Source organism: Pristis pectinata, chromosome 2 (assembly GCF_009764475.1).
Source record: "Pristis pectinata isolate sPriPec2 chromosome 2, sPriPec2.1.pri, whole genome shotgun sequence".
Taxonomy (NCBI): Eukaryota; Metazoa; Chordata; class Chondrichthyes; order Rhinopristiformes; family Pristidae; genus Pristis; species Pristis pectinata.
Genome location: NC_067406.1, coordinates 19,212,125 through 19,229,672, shown reverse-complemented (window position 1 = coordinate 19,229,672; position 17,548 = coordinate 19,212,125). Strand labels below are relative to the sequence as shown.

Sequence of the window (17,548 nt, the reverse complement as noted above, 5' to 3'; positions counted from 1 at the left end):
GGCAGCATGCATGAGTTGGGTCAAAGGGCCCATTTCCCTGTTGTAATACCCTGAATCTAAATTCTGGCCTGATTTATCTCAAGGCGCAATTGACAGGTCAACTCCTCCATGTTAAATCTTAGTAATTTTTTTTATAAAGACAAGCTTGTTGACCAAAACCATCAACTTACACACCAAGGTTCTCTGACCCTTTATCCCATCTGACTTGTTGGTCCAAACCAATGGAAAGGATACATTCCATTTCCCACATATGTATAGCATGTGATAATAGGTACCAAATACCATAGTGCTAGGGGCCATGCCTAATTGCATCAGGGATAAAACTGTAGTCCAAGAACTCTACAATATTCATCCAAACTCACGTGCCTCACCATTCACTGTCAGCTGCCTTCCTCAACATGACACATTATGCTCAGACTATCCATATAGTTGTGGATTACATAGTATTCAATCATGCTAGTAAATATTTCATAGTTATCAATCTTGTTCCCCAACCAAGTACTTTTGAGCTACAGATATTCAGTCACTTTAGACAATTCTACAAATGGCCCCTTCCAGATTTATGGAATCTATCTTCACTATTCACAAATGAAAGCTAAATCTATGATCAAAATTACCTGCATATTTCTCAACTTGCTCACAGTAGTAGACCTTTGTGTAAGTTATCCATAAATTAGCCCTTTCCAAACCTTCAAACACCGAAAACTCAACAAAAACTCAGTACGCATTGCTCAGGCATTCAGGAGCTAATGGCACTCATGGATTTAAGTTAGACACTCACATTCTACTATGTGTTTGAAAACAATTTCAGGTCTTAATTAAAACAATTAATTTTATGCTCATATCATCTGGTTCAACTTAAGTATCCTGGTTACAATATTAAATGTTGTGGAAAACCATCAAGTCTCAATTTATAAGACTTAGCCTTTTCTTAAACAAACACAAGTTCAATTCCAAGTAATAAAAGTGAAATATACACACATTAGCTCATAAGAGTACTTGAGAAAATAGAGAAAAAAATTAGAAACTGAAAAGTTAATAACAGCAAGATCCTTCTTCGGTATCCTAATGTAATTAAAAATAACTTCCTCATGCATTGTTGTTGCCATACTGAAAATAGTTATTTTACAAACTAAGAGTGAATTTGTGCCAATTTTAGTGCAAACCCTTTTTTAAAAGTAAATTAGATCATAAAGCAGAATAACCTTATCCTAAAGTCAGAACATAATTTTGCCTTTTTGTTTATTTCAAAATGACTGTAAATTAAAATGAACCAAAGAACAAAAAGCCCAAAACAAGAACAATCATATACTTACTAAGATTTTTCCAGCCAGATTTTACCTCTGGAGTGATGCTTTCCAGTTCTTTCCTGAATTCATCCCTGGCCATGGCCACCAGTTCACTGTATTGAACAACTATTTTGGCTTCTGATTGAGCTGCCTCAACCTAAGTAAAAAAAAAGTATTTCAACAGAGATGTATCAGATTAAGTGAACAGTAGAGGAATGCAATCTAGAAGAAAGCTGCTGTAGAAAATGGGAAATTAAATTGTCAGAATTTCAACAAAAATAATACACTCCAGGTTCAGATTTAAGTCCTGGATTTCTGATACAAAACTAAACTAAGCACATCAGCTAACATTTGTAAAGAGAAATACAAGAGAGTTCATGTTTCAGGTGCATAATCTTTCATCAAAACTGGAAAAAGTCAGAAGTGAAAGGAGTTTGAGTTTCAGAGAGAGGGGAAGGCAGAGAGAACCAAGGACAGAATCTGTCCAAGGAGTGAAGATCAAGAGAGATGACTGGCACAAGATAGTGCTGGTGCTAGATGGAACAGGGTGGTAAAGCCACGTCTGGAGGATATGTAAAACGGAAAGGAATTAAATCCGCGATACAAGAGAGAAAAATATGGAATGCTGAAAGCACAAGCCACAACTTTGGAACGACTGATTATCAGAAATTGTGGGATTCGTCAGAGTCCTGAAGGCTGTAATATGCCATATCTGAAGAGGAGGTTATCCAATTAGTGTGACTTCCCCAAAGACATTATACTAAATTGGAATAAAAATAGAAAATAGTGAAAATACACAGCAGTTCAGTAGGCATCTGTGGAAAGAGAAATGAAGAGAACATTTCAGGTCAGAGACCCTTCATCATAAAGAGAAAGTCAGTTACTTTTCAGTTGCAGAGATGGTGTAGGCGGGATGGCTGCAACAAAGGGAAATCTCTGATGAAGTGGAAGCAAATGGGCCTGGTTTTACTAATGAAGAGAGACCACCTCCTGGGCTTATCCCACGGCCCTGCTACATAACATAGTCAAAGAAACATCTGTTTCTAACTGCCAGATTAACCCATTTAGTCTCATACTATTAGAGATTTTCACTTTGTTCTACCCATCCCTCCCTCACTTTTTCTGCAACTGAAAACTAGCTTGTTTTGTTTTATTTCCCCAATTCTAACAAAGGGTCTTTGACCTGAAACATTAACTCTTTCGCATAAGCTTCAGAGCAGTGCATAACCTTGCGTATTCCCAGTATTTTCTGTTTTTATTTCAGATTTCCATCACCTGCAATTTGTTGATTAACATATTTGAAGCACTAGCGCTGGCATCATCAGAACATACGCAACAGAGAAACTGGGAAAACGGAATGCAAATCTTACAGGAAGCAAGACGGAGGAAGTGTAGTCAAAGTAGTTGTGAAATACCCAAGAATTCATAATGGATGCTGGTTGTTAAACCATCCCTTTAAAAGGGAAGATGTGAGTCAGAAGTGAATTAATCAGATGAAAGTGATAGAAAGCAGGAAATTGATGCAAAAGTAACAAAACTGTTGAATTTTTAAAAGAACTTTTGAAAGACCAGTAAGCAGCACCTGAAAAAGAGGTGAGGGAAGTGTGAGAATAAAACAAGATATACTCCTCGCATCTCACAAAGAGATAGACATAGTTTGGACCCTCACAGGTTCCTATAGCTATGTCCTATATTTGGGGAGAGGTGTTGATTATAGGAGAGATTATTCAATGTGAAAACAAGTTTAGTGAGGTAAAAGTATGGAAGGGGGACTGGTGAGGCCTCTGTTCAAAAGTAAGAGGCAAACAAGGGACAGCACTTCATCTTCCGATAGCATATTACAACTTTCACGGCTTAACGTTTAATTCAACAATTTCTGAGACATTAATGCACCTGGAACATTAACTGTGTTTCTCTTTCAACAAATGCTGCCTCACCTGGAGTATTTCATCAACTTATTTATTTCAGATTTCCAGCATTTGAGTAACAGACTTTATTATTTGTTTCCTGCTGCAATTCATTCCATAAAATAAAAGGCGTCAAACAGCTGGCAGGATTGCTTCAATGATACAAGCTTGTCAAACGTCACATGAAAATCCAAAAAAATGGAAATCTGAAATAAAAACAGAAAATGCTGTTTTTCTCGCTACAGATGCTGCCTGACCTGATGAATGTTTCCAGCATTTTCTGTTTTAATGTCAAACACGACTTTTTTGTTGAAGTTTTTTTCTGAAGGTTCTATGATTGAGACAGATAATGAATCAATTAAGTGCAGGCGCAAAACGAGATAGGTTTCTGTTTTTGAAAGGTGAAAGAAATTAGTTTTGGCAGTAAAATATATAGTACGCATGTGATGCCTCATTCACATCATCAAGTTCTTTGTCATTTTTGGCCTCATCACCAAGGATCTGGAGGCCTTGTCAAGCAAGTTCAAGCTGCTGAAAGTAAGTAAGTATATTCTTAGAGCACCTAAGAACTGATCAGTTCCTCAAGGCCTATATTCTTGTAACAATGCACAATGGCAGCTTTAACCTTATTTCTTTAGTTCACACAAAGATATATTGTAGAGTTTTCTTACTACTGCTAATATACCAAGGCAGCGAGTGATAAATGATATCAATAGTTCTGAACTCTTAAAAAGGCAGATTTTGGCTCAAAATAAATATGTAAACCAGTAGATGGAAAGACTGATGTCTACAACCCACATATTACCCATTAAGAATTTCTTTCGAAAGGTGATATCAAATCAAATTGTCTTGCCCTTGGTGGCTGCATCTGATTTGATAAACAGATGAGAGTTTTACAAAATTAACAGCTGCTTATTACCTTCTTTACTACATCATCCAGATCCACTAACATGTTGTTAAGATTTTCTTCTGCAGCCAGAAGCTGTGGTCTAACAGCAGGGATCTGAGACAGTTTAGCTTCTTCAATTGTATTCCGAAGATTATCCAATTCTTCTCTAACAATGAGGAAAAACAAAACAGAACTTAGTCATATTGAAGCACTAGTGTCTTAAATTTGCATTTACCAAGGAAAGTTAGCTTTCTCACTCATTATCAACCTCCCTTTAATTGTACAAACCAATTGGTACCATTCGCCCCATTTCAGCTGAACATCTAAAAGTGAAATTTCAAAATACTAATCTTCTGTTAAGCCCTTGTATGAAACTTCCATGAATCAATCATTAAAACAAGAACTATTCCAATAATGTTCTATGTCCACAAGGTACACAACATCTCCAGAAAAAAACCTGATATCTATTGTGGTCTTAAAAAACAATTGGTATCGGTTTGTTATCATCACTTGTACCAAGTTACAGTGATAAAACTTGCCTTCCATACCGTTCGTACAGATCAATTCATTACACAGTACATTGAGGTAGTACAGGGTAAAAATAACAGAATACAGATTAAAGTGTCACCGCTACAGGGAAGTGCATTGCAGGTGGACAATAAAGTGCAAGGTCTTGATGAAGTCAAGAGTCCATCTCATCGTATAAGGGAACAGTTCAATAGTCTTATCACCACGGGATAGAAGCTGTCCTTGAGCCTGGTAGTACATGCCCTCAGACTCCTGTATCTTCTGCCTGATGGGAGAGGAGTGAAGAGAGAATGACCCGGGTGGGTGGGGTCTTTGATCATGCTGGCTGCTTCACCAAGGTAGTGAGAGGTATAGACATAGAGTCCACGGAGGGGATGCTGGTTCCTGTGATGCGCTGGGCTGTGTCCACAACTCTCTGCAGTTTCTTGTGATCCTGGGCAAAGCAGTTGCCATACCAAGCCGTGATGCATCCAGATAGGATGCTTTCAGGTGCATTGATAAAAATTGGTGAGTGTCAAAGGGGACATGCCAAACTTCTTTAGCCTCCTGAGGAAGTAGAGGTGCTGGTGAGCTTTTTTGGCTGTGGCATCTATGTGGTTGGACCAGGACAGGCTATTGGTGATGTTCACTCCTAGGAACTTGAAGCTCTCAACCTCAGCACCATTGATGCAGACAGGTGCATGTAGACCGCCCCCTTTCCTGAAGTCAATGACCAGCTCTTTTGTTTTGCTGACATTGAGGGAAAGGTTGTTGTCATGACACCATGTCACTAAGCTCTCTATCTCCTTCCTGTACTCTGACTCATCATAAACTCATTGCATAAGCAATAGAAAAATCTTCCCTCAACCTGCATCTCCACAGGAGTCTGCCAACATTATCCTGTTCTTCCATGTTTACTGGTCTTTAACTGCAGTGTACTTTGTGATTGGTACACACCACAACCATGGAGGTACAGAGAATGAACATTTGGGATGGTGGATGTGGAGTCGATTAACTGAAGTGGCATGATTGTGTCAAGGCTATAATGAATCCTGGAGCTAATTTGTCTTTATACAACCCAAACTCAGCAGCAGTAGGCAGGTTATTTTTGAGGAAGTGATACTTGATAGCAACATTAAACCATCCATGCTTGTTGATGGAGTACAAGAAACTGGACAGTTTGGTTCCCTTTCCTTGGTGATTTTCCACACCATCTGGTGTAAAATCCTTGGTAATCCATGGTAATGTTGTAGTTTGACTGGAGTTGTGGCTGGTTCCAGAGTGAAAATCCTCAGCTTTGTAGCCATGACATTGTCAAATTCTACAGATCATGCCGCATTCAATGCTGTCAAATTGACTGAATCAAAGAGACTGAAGAGTGGCTTGAGTGATGGCAGGGAATTTAAGTGGAAATCAAAATGTATCATCTACAAAGGCACTTCTGGCAGCAGATGGCCACAAATAGAATAAGCCTTGCCTTTATCACTCATGCACTGGTTTGAGCAACATTAAGTATGGGCGTGTTCTTAGTTCCTTCCCCTTCCCAGTTTTGTTTCAGTCCTCCTTCTTTGCATTCCAAACTGCAACAGGAATGGCTTCTAGCTTGATAGCTGGAGAATAGGGAGGAATATATCTGAGGGCATTCCAGTGCAAAGACAAGGATTTGTCGCCAAAAGTATTTTGTCCCTGCTGTCAGGATAAACCTTAACCATGTGAACATCAAAAACAAACAAGACAGAAAACTTACCTAGCCTTCGTTAGTGCTTCAGCTGCTCTGTCTACAACCTTGCTCCGAGTGCTTAGAGCATTTTCCAAAGCTCGCCATTGTTCTGACTTTCGGTCTGCAGAATGCTGGCAAGGAAGAATTTAATCTCTATAAACAGGAACTTACTGCACAATGACATAGTAAATCTGATATAGAAAATTACTTAGTTTCTTGGCCAAAAACAGATGAACTGATTTCAGCTTATGGAACTTCACAGTATAAAGCTGGCTGATATATTTATCTGCAGCAACACTATCAATATTTAACACACTGTGCAAAAAGTGTGTTTTACTAGGCAAAGGGTTTTACTAGGCAAAGGGTTTTACTAGGCAAAGGGTTTTACTAGGCAAAGGGTTTTACTAGGCAAAGGGTTTTACTAGGCAAAGGGTTTTACTAGGCAAAGGGTTTTACTAGTATTTTACTGGAGCACGTAGTATATTAACATAACAGCAGAGATGCTTTTAGTCTGTTGCTGACATTAATGAATTCATACTGTTCATTGGCAGTTCCTGGATCAAGAAATGCAGGACAAACAATTCATTGAGAATATAGCTGTCACCTAGAGCAGTCTAGTTTTAAAATGGTTATCCTAGAGATTTTGGAATGCATAAACTTTTGTCAATTTTATTTATTGTTTTCAATTAAGTTTTATCATCAAGAAATATCAGAACTATTCTCCTGTACAGGCTGCCCTGAGTCTAGTCTGTTTTTACATTTGGATGAAAGGTGAGGAATAATTTTAAAAAAACAACAGGCTTTCTCCTGGATGCAGGGAGCAATGTTGATTTACTTATCATCTGTTTTAACCAGAAGATATTGGCAACGTCACAGCAGAGAAGCTAGCAATAAGGGGGATATCGTTCTCTGCATCCATATCCCATGTGTTTCCTTTGCAGTACCAAGGTAAAAGGACATATCCTTAGGACTGGAGATGAACTTGGAAGGGGGCCCAGGTACCCTCATCCACATAGGAACCAAGAGCATAGGCTGAACTAGGAATGAGGTTCTAGCAAGACTCTGGCAAATAGGACAAATGAAAACACAAACTCAAGGATAATAACTTAAGTATTATTACTGGAGCTACTTGCAAACTGGCATGGCTTTGAAAGGATCACAGTTGAATGGGTGGTTCAAAGAGCATCATGAGAGAAAGAGCCATTAAAAGAATTTGCTAACAATGTAGTAATTTGGCCTGCTTCGTTAGGTTTTACCTCTGAATCATCCATGGCTTCCTTCAGCCTCCGTGCATGAGAGGTAATGGCTTCAACTGCTGAATCCTGAGCTTCAATTGCCTGAAGTGTCATTTGGGCACTTCTGCCAAGAGCATCCTCCAAAGTTGATGTTATTGCTGTATAGAAATAATGCATATTTTGATGAACATTTACAACAGTATTACAATTTTGTTTTCCTTTAAAAAAATAAGAAACTGCTCTGTCCCTAGAAAATCATTGGGTATTCAATGAAGTAGAATTGGCACAACTAAACAGCAGGTGGTGATTTGTCAATTGAATCTTGAATGGAATATTTGCAAAACTGTAACTATGCTACATCACATCTGAATCATAACACGTCTTCACTGACAATCATAGATGCACCTTGCCAAAAGACAATTAGGACGGAGAACACCGGCTTCATCTTCCCAAGGTGAAAACAGCTAGTTCACAGACAAAGGCTTGAATAGTCTATAAATCATAAACAAAGAACACTTTTTTATTTCAAATTCAATTCTGGTCCCAAATGAACAGTAGGCACACAGGAATTTGATAATTTACCATACATGCAAAGCTGGAATAAAATAGATAAACAACAAAATTGAAGTCTGTAGTGAGGATTTTAAAAGTGCTGGCATTACAGTGAATTCTGCCCTCATGGCTGAAAGTTACAAAAAAACACATAATTACATGGTACAATTTCAAGGTATAATAAAAAAATTCCTCTTGGTGTCCTGTCCAACATCTCAACTAATATGACCAATTAAGACGGATTATCTGGTCACATTGATCATTATGGTAACATGCTATACACAACTGACATACATTTCCTACGTTGTAATAGTTGAAAGGATCAATATAAAACAAGCTTTTCTTCATTTACTTGAAGGAATTAACAACAAATTTGAAAGAGATCAAAGAACCCTAGTGGAGTACTATCTGCCACAGATGGGTGAAGATTAAAACATATCAACAGGATGCATCAAGAAACAATGCTGGCAGACCACCATCACACCAAGGAAGGACATACAAGGACAATTGCTGAAAAGCTAAGAAATTTGAAAATGATCTTATTTACCTGCAACTTTGGCATGTTCCTCTTGGTCTTTCCGAATTAGATGTTTTGCCACCTCCTCAGGTGAACGTTCCTCTACAATGTGTTGTCCCTTCAAGCCTTCATTTTCACAACCACAACTTTTACCTTTCCAGAAAAGGTCAAGGACACAATGCAAACAAGAATAAATTAGCTGAACTACTCAAAATATTCTCTAAATCCTTTCCTCTCCAGAAACATCTCAATGCCCACTGAACCCTTTTGAATTGTAAAATTCAATGATATTCCCTATATTTTACACCAATCACATTCAATGAGGCCACCTCTCACAAAAATAGGTGGGAGCACACTGAATGGCAGGCAAGCTTGAGGAAACTTGCAATATAAAGTAATAATGTTCTCTGACCAAAACATGATCTCTGGTGTGCTAAGGATAACTTTTATTTTTCCTAAAAATATCCACTTTACCTACCACTTTTGTGTTCCATTTCATGCTCACTCGTAGTTTCTGAACTGGGTTCAACTTGGACCACAGGAGCAGGTACTGATGGGGCATCACCAACAGCAGAAATAATTGCAGCTGCATCTTTAGAAGAATCTGAAAACAGTTTGGGTTAGAGGTGAACACGAGAATTATTATCCTTTAAAATCATGCTTTCCAAGAGAAATGCAATCATTCTCACCTCACATTTCTACACTGACTGATTTAAGATATGATACTAATTTCCAAGTAGTAAACCATTTAAGAGTGTATTTAGCCACTCCCTGTGCATAAATCAAATAATTGCTCATTGTGAGCAGACTGTCATCACAACATGCTCTTCTAGCTGGAGCTCAGTCCACTTGCCTTTCTTTGTTCTTTCCACATCCTACCTCTATAGTGCACATCAATTTCCTTTTCTGATTAAAAAGCTATTTGAAATATTTTTCCTGCTTTTTTCTTCGTTGTGCATTATTTCATATGACTACTTTGTTTTTTTTCTCTCAATCATTAATTTTTCATCTGCCTCACCTCCAAGCCTTGAAGCATCTTTCATTTGCAAAAGATCACACTAACCAAAACTAAAAAAGATTTGATTTGGACCTACATCATGATTATAAATTTAAGCTGTCTGGACTCAAACCTACATTGCAGGAAAACAGATAAAATAGTCCCTTTAGCTCAACTTCTAAATGAGGCTGGGCAGAAAACAAAACAAAGCAAAAACTAAACATTTTGGTATCTTGACAACTGGCCATTGGCACTGAGAGTGATGTGCTTGCTTAGAAAAGAATGGAAGTACATGCTATGGGTAACTAGAGGGAAAATTAGAGATGCATAACTGCCCTCTGAGAAATTGGCACATGCTGGAAAACAAGGCATGACATTTTCCAGTGTTTTCTGAGAGATACAAATTATATTCAGTTTTAAATCTATAACCTTGACAATTGGCATTTTTTTTTTAAAAATCTGATTTAATATACCAACTACCACCACAATTGAATCAATTGACTGATACAAGACCAGAAGGAAACCATGATGGAGTTAGAGAAAGTAGGGTGAACCGAGATCAGTGTTGATCATAAACATTGGCCTAATGGCTGTTTCTCATAGAGTGAGAGAGAGATACACAACGAAAACAGGTCACCAAGTCCATGCCGTCCATCAAGCATCCATTTACACATTGATCCAACACAAATTTTATTCCCTCCTACATTTCCATCAACTCTTCACCTGACCCCCTGCCACCAGCCCCCCACCCTGATTGCAGCACCCATCTAAACCGGGACAATTTACAACTGCCAATTAACCTACCAACCCACACATTTTTGGGATATGGGAGGAACCTAGAGCACACAAGGAAACCAACATAGTTACAGGGAGAATGTCCAAGTTCCACACAATCAGAACTGAAAGTCAAGATTAAACCTGGGTCACTGAAGTTGTGAGGTAGCAGCTCTACTACCCGCACCACTGTGCTGCCTACTTCTGTGCCATACTTTCTGTGCAACTCTTAGGAACAATTAAGGAGATTCAAAAAACTTCATTTTTGATGATTCTTAAGCACCAAAATATACCCCAGCTAATGAATGGACAAACTGATCAAATCCAATCCAACAGATGTTGCTCTTTTCTCCACATCCATTGATAGACGAGCTAATTTGTATGGAGATGATCTATTTCTAATTGGGCACTTCATCCAACAATCCTTGTAAGATACTGCAGATTAATTTCTAACAATACTAAATAACACCTACTAAAATCTTAAATTATATGATTCAAAATTACTTTCTCCTACTGTCTCTTCAATGGGTAAAGCTTCTTTATCTTTATTACGCATAGTTTTCGGCTGTTTCGAATCTTTCAACACTTCAGCAGTCGTTGATATTTTCAATGGTCCCTCCATATCCTTAAAACAGAAAATTAAATGTAGAATTAACCACTGCCATCCTACACGTTTCAAAATAATCCACAGAACTTGAGCGTAAATTAGTTAGTTCCTGGCAATTAACTGCTTTGATTAAAATTTCTACAAACAAATGTTTTGATTGTGATAAAGATTTATATGACACTGTACCATCCACTCCCAAAATCTATTTCGGAATAAAAAAATTCTGCAAATGTTAGGCATTATTTATCATAACTTTTTAAAATCAGTTCTTGTTCTTGTGAGCAATGAGAAAACAAATAAATTTGAGTAAATTTTTGGAGAGGAGTCAAACAAGTTCAGTTCAGTCACAGGCTTAACATCTTCTTCCGTAATGTTTTTCAGCCCTCAAACTTATTTCGAAGGATTCTCAACACACATAACCAACTTTACATATCCAAGAACTGAGACAATTTTCATACAAAATTGCAACCAACTGAGAAAAGACAATAACAAGACATTAAGGTACCAAAGATTAGAATGACAACTGTGTTTCTCTCCACAAAGGCAGCCAAATTTTTCCAGCATTCAGTTTTTATCTTGCATCATCTCAGATCATAGATATACAAGCCACAATTCATGAGACATCTTCAACCTACAAAGCTCTGTTATAGCTAGTCATAAACTCACAATAGCTAACATATTCTTCCTTATGGTTTTTTTTAAATTGTATGTTTGTTGTTTGAATATTGTGGGACTGTGTATTTGTTAAATTCAGATACTGGTACTATTGTTTCACTCATATTCTAAACACATCAGTAATATTTGCCAGTGGAAGCCATTTGAGATGAAGGAAAAACAAGGTATAATAGAATTAAATGAAAGCCTGTTCTGCAGTTCTGATGAGGGGTCTTTGACCTAAAACATTAACTCTGTTTCTCTTTCCACAGATGCCTGACCTACTGAGTATCTCCGACATTTTATTTTTCCCCCCAAGACAATGGAATTAAAACTTGTACATGGCCTGCAGTGCCACATGACTTGAATTCTTTTCATGTTTGTTACTTAGTGCATATTCCTGCTTTCAAAGTTTTATATTTGGAATGGTGTAGCTGGAAAACAGAGCTAACTCATGTTTTAGCTTAAGCAGAGAAAAAAATAAAGGGAATGTCATATGTAAACAGCTTTGCCTTAAGTGAACTATAATGAACAACAGATTGACAGTTTAGATTTTATCAATGGTTTAATGCATGCATACCTGTTTCTTTGGAGGCATGCCAACTGATGCAGGCCCAAGGGTTAGTTCAAACACTTTTTCAGAGTACGGGACGGTTTTCTCTACATTCTCTCGAAATTTGGGATCCCAGTTCGCATACAATAAAGTACCACCAAGACCTCCTCCAATAAACAGGACACTTCCTCCTACAATTTTGCCCACTGAGGCACTATATATTTGAAGACAAAAAAAAGCACACCATTGATTATAAATGTCATAACTTTTTCAACGTTACTATCGTAATTCATCAAAGATAATAATTTTCTGTCCTGTTTCCCATTACTAAATGCAAGTACCAATATATGCCAAACATGAGGGCCAGGATAAACCTTTCTCTCACAAATTACTGGCTTAAGATTGCTCAAGTAAGTTATTTTCAATATAAAACTGGATTTGTTTTTATTATTTGGGTTAGTTCTGTACTTTGTAAAATAAAGCAAAGTGCTCAGGTGATAAAGAATCTTTATTACCTTATTTTTATATTGCCAGTATTTATTCTGACAAGTTCAATCTTATCAACAGAATCCAGTACAAATGCAACAACCATTAATCATGCAAAATATCAGAAATGTCCAAAAGGAATATTCAGAATGAGCCAAAGTTTTTCCCACTTAAGTGACAAAGGAAGAGCTAAATAGGTGGGAGAAATTCAGTACCAGTGATCAGGTTCCATGGTTGCATCTTTACTATAAAGGCCTGGGTCAAATCTTATCTAATTTTGAGAGGTACAGTGCAGCAAGGAATACACACATTCATCTCAGAAATGTTTTGCTAAAACCAAACACACTCCTTTTTGGGAAGGGAAAGTATATTTAAATAACATACCACACAAAGGAAGGAGACATTTTTATGTTTAATAAAGATAAAAATAATAACTTTTACAAACTTAATGTTATATACACACCCAGCATTACTCCTAGTTTTGTACCCACGGTATTGTTGCAAAGGACGGAGCTGTGATTTACCACAAAGGCACTTCTATGGAGGAAAGAGAGAAATACATTTTATTAGAACTTCTCTATCCTAAACATAATGTAAATAAAATTAATATATTACAGATTGAAAGCAAGGGACAGGTTTGTTCTACAACCATGCTAAAGTTATTTCCAAAATCCAATTTTTTATGAAATTGTAAAACATGTGATCCAAAAATAAAATGCAGTCCATCAGCTTAGAACTCTTAAGCCATTATTCATTTGCTTGCAAGTCAACCTCTCCAAAAAAAAATACATGAACACACTTTTAAAAACAACACCAACCATTTTTCATGTGTGCCTCACTGGCTATGACATACAAGGTCACAAAATGACTTCTGAACATAAAGTTTGTTGTAACAAACAATATAATCTTAAGGAAGAGTTTAAATACATTTTCTATAGTTTCATAACTGATTTTTTTTTAAACTTACACAGACCACAGATAAACTATAAAGTAGAGTGCTTTAATCTAATAAAAAGAAATGATCTTTGCTCTAAAGAAGGAGCTACAAGGAGTGTCCAAAATGCTGGTTAGAAATGTGTTTTACAAAGAATATATAAAAAAACAAAGGACATTTGAAACACTCTAAGAGCAAATGCGTAAGCGTCTGAAAGTCTGGCCACAACTGGGTGGGTTGGAGAGGAACACTCAAGATACCAACAGGCAAACAGAGAGCAGTGGTATTGAGGACAAGGTTCAGGCCACAAAGGGATGCAAAACACAAGGATGAGAATATTTAAATTTAAAGTGTTGATGTGCTTGGAACGGAGTAGATCAGACAATGTTATGAGCAAACGTGATCAGTACTTCATGACAGGGTACGAGTTTACAGCAAGTTGAAGTCTGTATTAGATAAATCTCAACAGAGCACTGGAATAGTCATTTCTGGAGTTGAAAATGGCACTGATCGCAGCAACCAAGGGGCTGAAGTAGGGCAACAAATAGGGCTATGATGGGCAACATTAGAAGGAAGAATAATATGATATGAATCACCGAAAGGACACAGGGTTAGAGCTCAGTTCAGGATCAAATACAGTAGCAAGTCTGCAAACAATTTGGATCAGTCTGTAAGCATGCATAAAGAAATTAATAAAACTAGTGCCAAGTCTACTTAGGTTGTGGCAACAGTAAAATCAATTACTTTATTCTTCCCCAAGTTTAACTCAAGGAAACTATAGCTCTTACAATTCTGGATGTCAGAGCAAGAGGGATGGTGCAAGAGAAAAGGCTGGGCATTTTTTTGTGTAGGTGCAGATGCTCATGCGATATCCTCAGACAATGTCACTGAGACGCAGCCTGTAGAAAGGAGTTAAATACAAAATAATGCTTATGGAAGGAAGAACACCCCGGAGATAACAGCATAGGGGGAATGAAGAGAAGCCACACATAGAGATGCTCTGGTAATAGTTGGATGAGTAAGAATAGAAACAAACGAGCATCATCCAACAAAGGAGGCTGTGATAGATGTTTGCGCATTTAATTGAACTATGTCAAAGTCTGCAGTTACAAGAAATGAAGGAGTTAACTATATTATGGTTACAGTCACAGAATATGCAACAAGCCTGTTTTAGTTTTGTCTGGGACAAAACCAAATGAAAAGGTCTCTAGTGAACTGGAGAGGGAAGTGGGAGATGGTGTGATAATTTACACTGAGGGGCAAATGTTGAGTTTGAGACGGGTTGATTATGGTTGTTTTTAAAAACAGACCAACTGTCCCAAGGTTTTAAAAAAGCTTTTAAAAAGTCACTTAAGATGCAAGCCAAAAGCTGATTTGGGTGGTCAACAGTTTAAATGTAATTAGATCAAAGGGGCACCAGTTGGATTTCATTTACAACTCAAACTAAAAGAGGACCTGTGGAGACTTTTTAAATCACCTAGCCCAATATCGCACATGAACATAAAAAGTAGGAGTTGGCCACTCGCTCTCCTGCACGAGCTCCACCATTCAATGAGATGATGGCTGATTTTGTTTCTGTACCTTGGCGTCACCTTCCTACACTAATCTCATATCCTTCAATTCTTTTCCTATCGAACAATCCATCAGTCTGTCTTAAATATCCTCAGTGACCGAATCTCTACAGCCTTCTGGATAGAGAATGCAAAGATTCACTCCCCACTGGACTGAGTTTTTTTTTCCAACTATCTTCAATGGCCAACCCCTTACTTTGAGATTGTAACCTCTGGTTTTATACATCCCAGTCAGTAGAAATATCATCCCCATATTTGGCTGCCTCTCAAAAATAGGATGGAGCACACTGAATAGTGGGGCAAGCTTAAGGGGTCAGGTGGCCTATTCCTGTTCCTAGTTTCTAGTGATAATACATATTCATTCTTCTAAACTCAAGCTAGAATTAACTGCTTCATCTACTTAATCTTTTCGCCACCACCCAGAGAATCAATCTCGCTACACTGCCCTGATGCAATTACAGCCTTTTTTTGATAGGTATACCAAATCATTAATCAAAATCCCAGGTGCAGTCTCACCAAAACTCTATAATTACACAGAACACTACAGCACAGTTCAGGCCCTTCAGCCCACAATGTTGAGCCAACATTTTATCCTGCTCTAAGATCCATCTAACCCTTCTCTCCACATAGCTCCCCATTTCTCTATCATTCATGTGTCTATCTAAGAGTCTCTTAAATGTCCCCAATGTATCTGCCCCCACAACCTCTGCTAGTTCCATGCACCCACCACTCTGTGTGTAAAAAAACTTACCCAACATCCCCCTTATACCTTCCTCCAATCACCTTAAAATTATGTCCCCTCGTGTTAGCCATTGTTGCCCTCTGACTGTCCACTCGATCCATGCCTCTCATCATCTCGTACAAGTCTATCAAGTCACCTCTCAATCTCCTTCGCTCCAAAGAGAAAAGCCCTAGCTCACTCAACCTATCCTCATAAGACATGCTCTCCAATCCAGGCAACATCCCGGTAAATCTCCTCTGCACCCTCTCCAAATCTTCCACATCCTTCCTATAATGAGGCAACCAGAAATGAACACAATATTCCAAGTGTGGTCTGACCAGAGTTCTATACAGCTGCAACATCACCTCACGGCTCGAACTCAATACCCCGACTAATGAAGGCCAACACTCCATACACCTTCTTAACAACCCTATCGACCTGTGCGGCAACTTTGAGGGATCTATGGACGTGGACCCCGTGATCCCTCTGTTCCTCCACACTGCTAAGAGTCCTGCCTTGTATTCTGCCTTCAAATTCGATCTCCCAAAGTTTATCATTTCACACTTATCTGGGTTGAACTCCATCTGCCACTTCTCAGCATTCTGTCAATATCCTGTTGTAATATACAACAACCTTCTACACAATCCACAACACCACCAACCTTTGTATCATCAGCAAACTTCCTAACCAACGCTTCCACATCCTCATCCACATAATTTATAAAAATCTCAAAGAGCAGGGGTCACAGAACAGATCCCTGCGGAACACCACTGGTCACTGACCTCCAGGCAGAATACGCCACATCTACCACCACCCTGTCTTCTATGTGCGAGCCAATTCTGAATCCACACAGCCAAGTTTCCATGGATCCCATGCTTCCTGACTTTCTGAATAAGCCTTCCATGAGGAACATTATCAAACGCCTTACTAAAACCCATTGTCACTACATCCACTGCTCTCCCTTCAATGTGCTTTGTCACCTCCTCAAAGAATTCAATCAGGCTCGTGAGGCACGACCTGCCCCTCACAAAGCCATGCTGCCTGTCCCTAATCAGCCTATGCTTCTCCAAATGCCCATAAATCCTGTCTCTAAGAATCTTCTCCACTAATTTGCCCACCACGGAAGTAAGACTCACTGGTCTGTATTTCCCAGGGTTATTCCTACTCCCTTTCTTAAACAAAGGAACAACATTTCCCACCCTCCAATCATCTGCCACTACTCCTGTGGCCAGATCTGTGGAAGATCATCGCCAAAGGCGCAGCAGTCTCTTCCCTCACTTCCTGTAATAACCTTGGATATATCCCATCCGGTCCCAGTGACTTATCTATCTGAATGTTTTTCAATAGTTCCAGGACATCCCTCTTTCCTCATGTCAACGTGCCCCAGCATATCAGTCTGTCGTACGCCATCCTCACAATCATCAAGGTCTCTCTCACTGGTGAATACTGAAGCAAAGTATTCATTAAGTACCTCCCCTACCTCTTCTGACTCCAGGCACATATTACCTCTTTTATCCCTGATCAGTCCTACCCTCACTCTAGTCATCCTCTTTTTCTTCACATACGTGTAGAATGCCTTGTGGTTTTCCTTGATCCTTTTCGCCAAGGACTTCTCATGCACCCTTCTAGCTCTCC

General features: G+C 38.5%; 1 protein-coding gene across 1 annotated transcript in view; it reads right to left on the bottom strand.

Moving 5' to 3' along the window:
• Nucleotides 1-17,548, bottom strand: part of immt (inner membrane protein, mitochondrial (mitofilin)) — a 39,822-nt gene that overhangs the window by 16,610 nt on the left and 5,664 nt on the right. The window contains exons 2-10 of the mRNA XM_052042198.1: nucleotides 13,151-13,224; nucleotides 12,229-12,415; nucleotides 10,892-11,012; nucleotides 9,095-9,220; nucleotides 8,647-8,769; nucleotides 7,569-7,705; nucleotides 6,340-6,443; nucleotides 4,116-4,251; nucleotides 1,317-1,446 (exon numbers count right to left, since the gene is read on the bottom strand). Of these exons, the coding sequence (XP_051898158.1) occupies nucleotides 1,317-1,446; nucleotides 4,116-4,251; nucleotides 6,340-6,443; nucleotides 7,569-7,705; nucleotides 8,647-8,769; nucleotides 9,095-9,220; nucleotides 10,892-11,012; nucleotides 12,229-12,415; nucleotides 13,151-13,224 (1,138 nt within the window). The remainder of the gene's footprint in view (nucleotides 1-1,316; nucleotides 1,447-4,115; nucleotides 4,252-6,339; nucleotides 6,444-7,568; nucleotides 7,706-8,646; nucleotides 8,770-9,094; nucleotides 9,221-10,891; nucleotides 11,013-12,228; nucleotides 12,416-13,150; nucleotides 13,225-17,548) is intronic.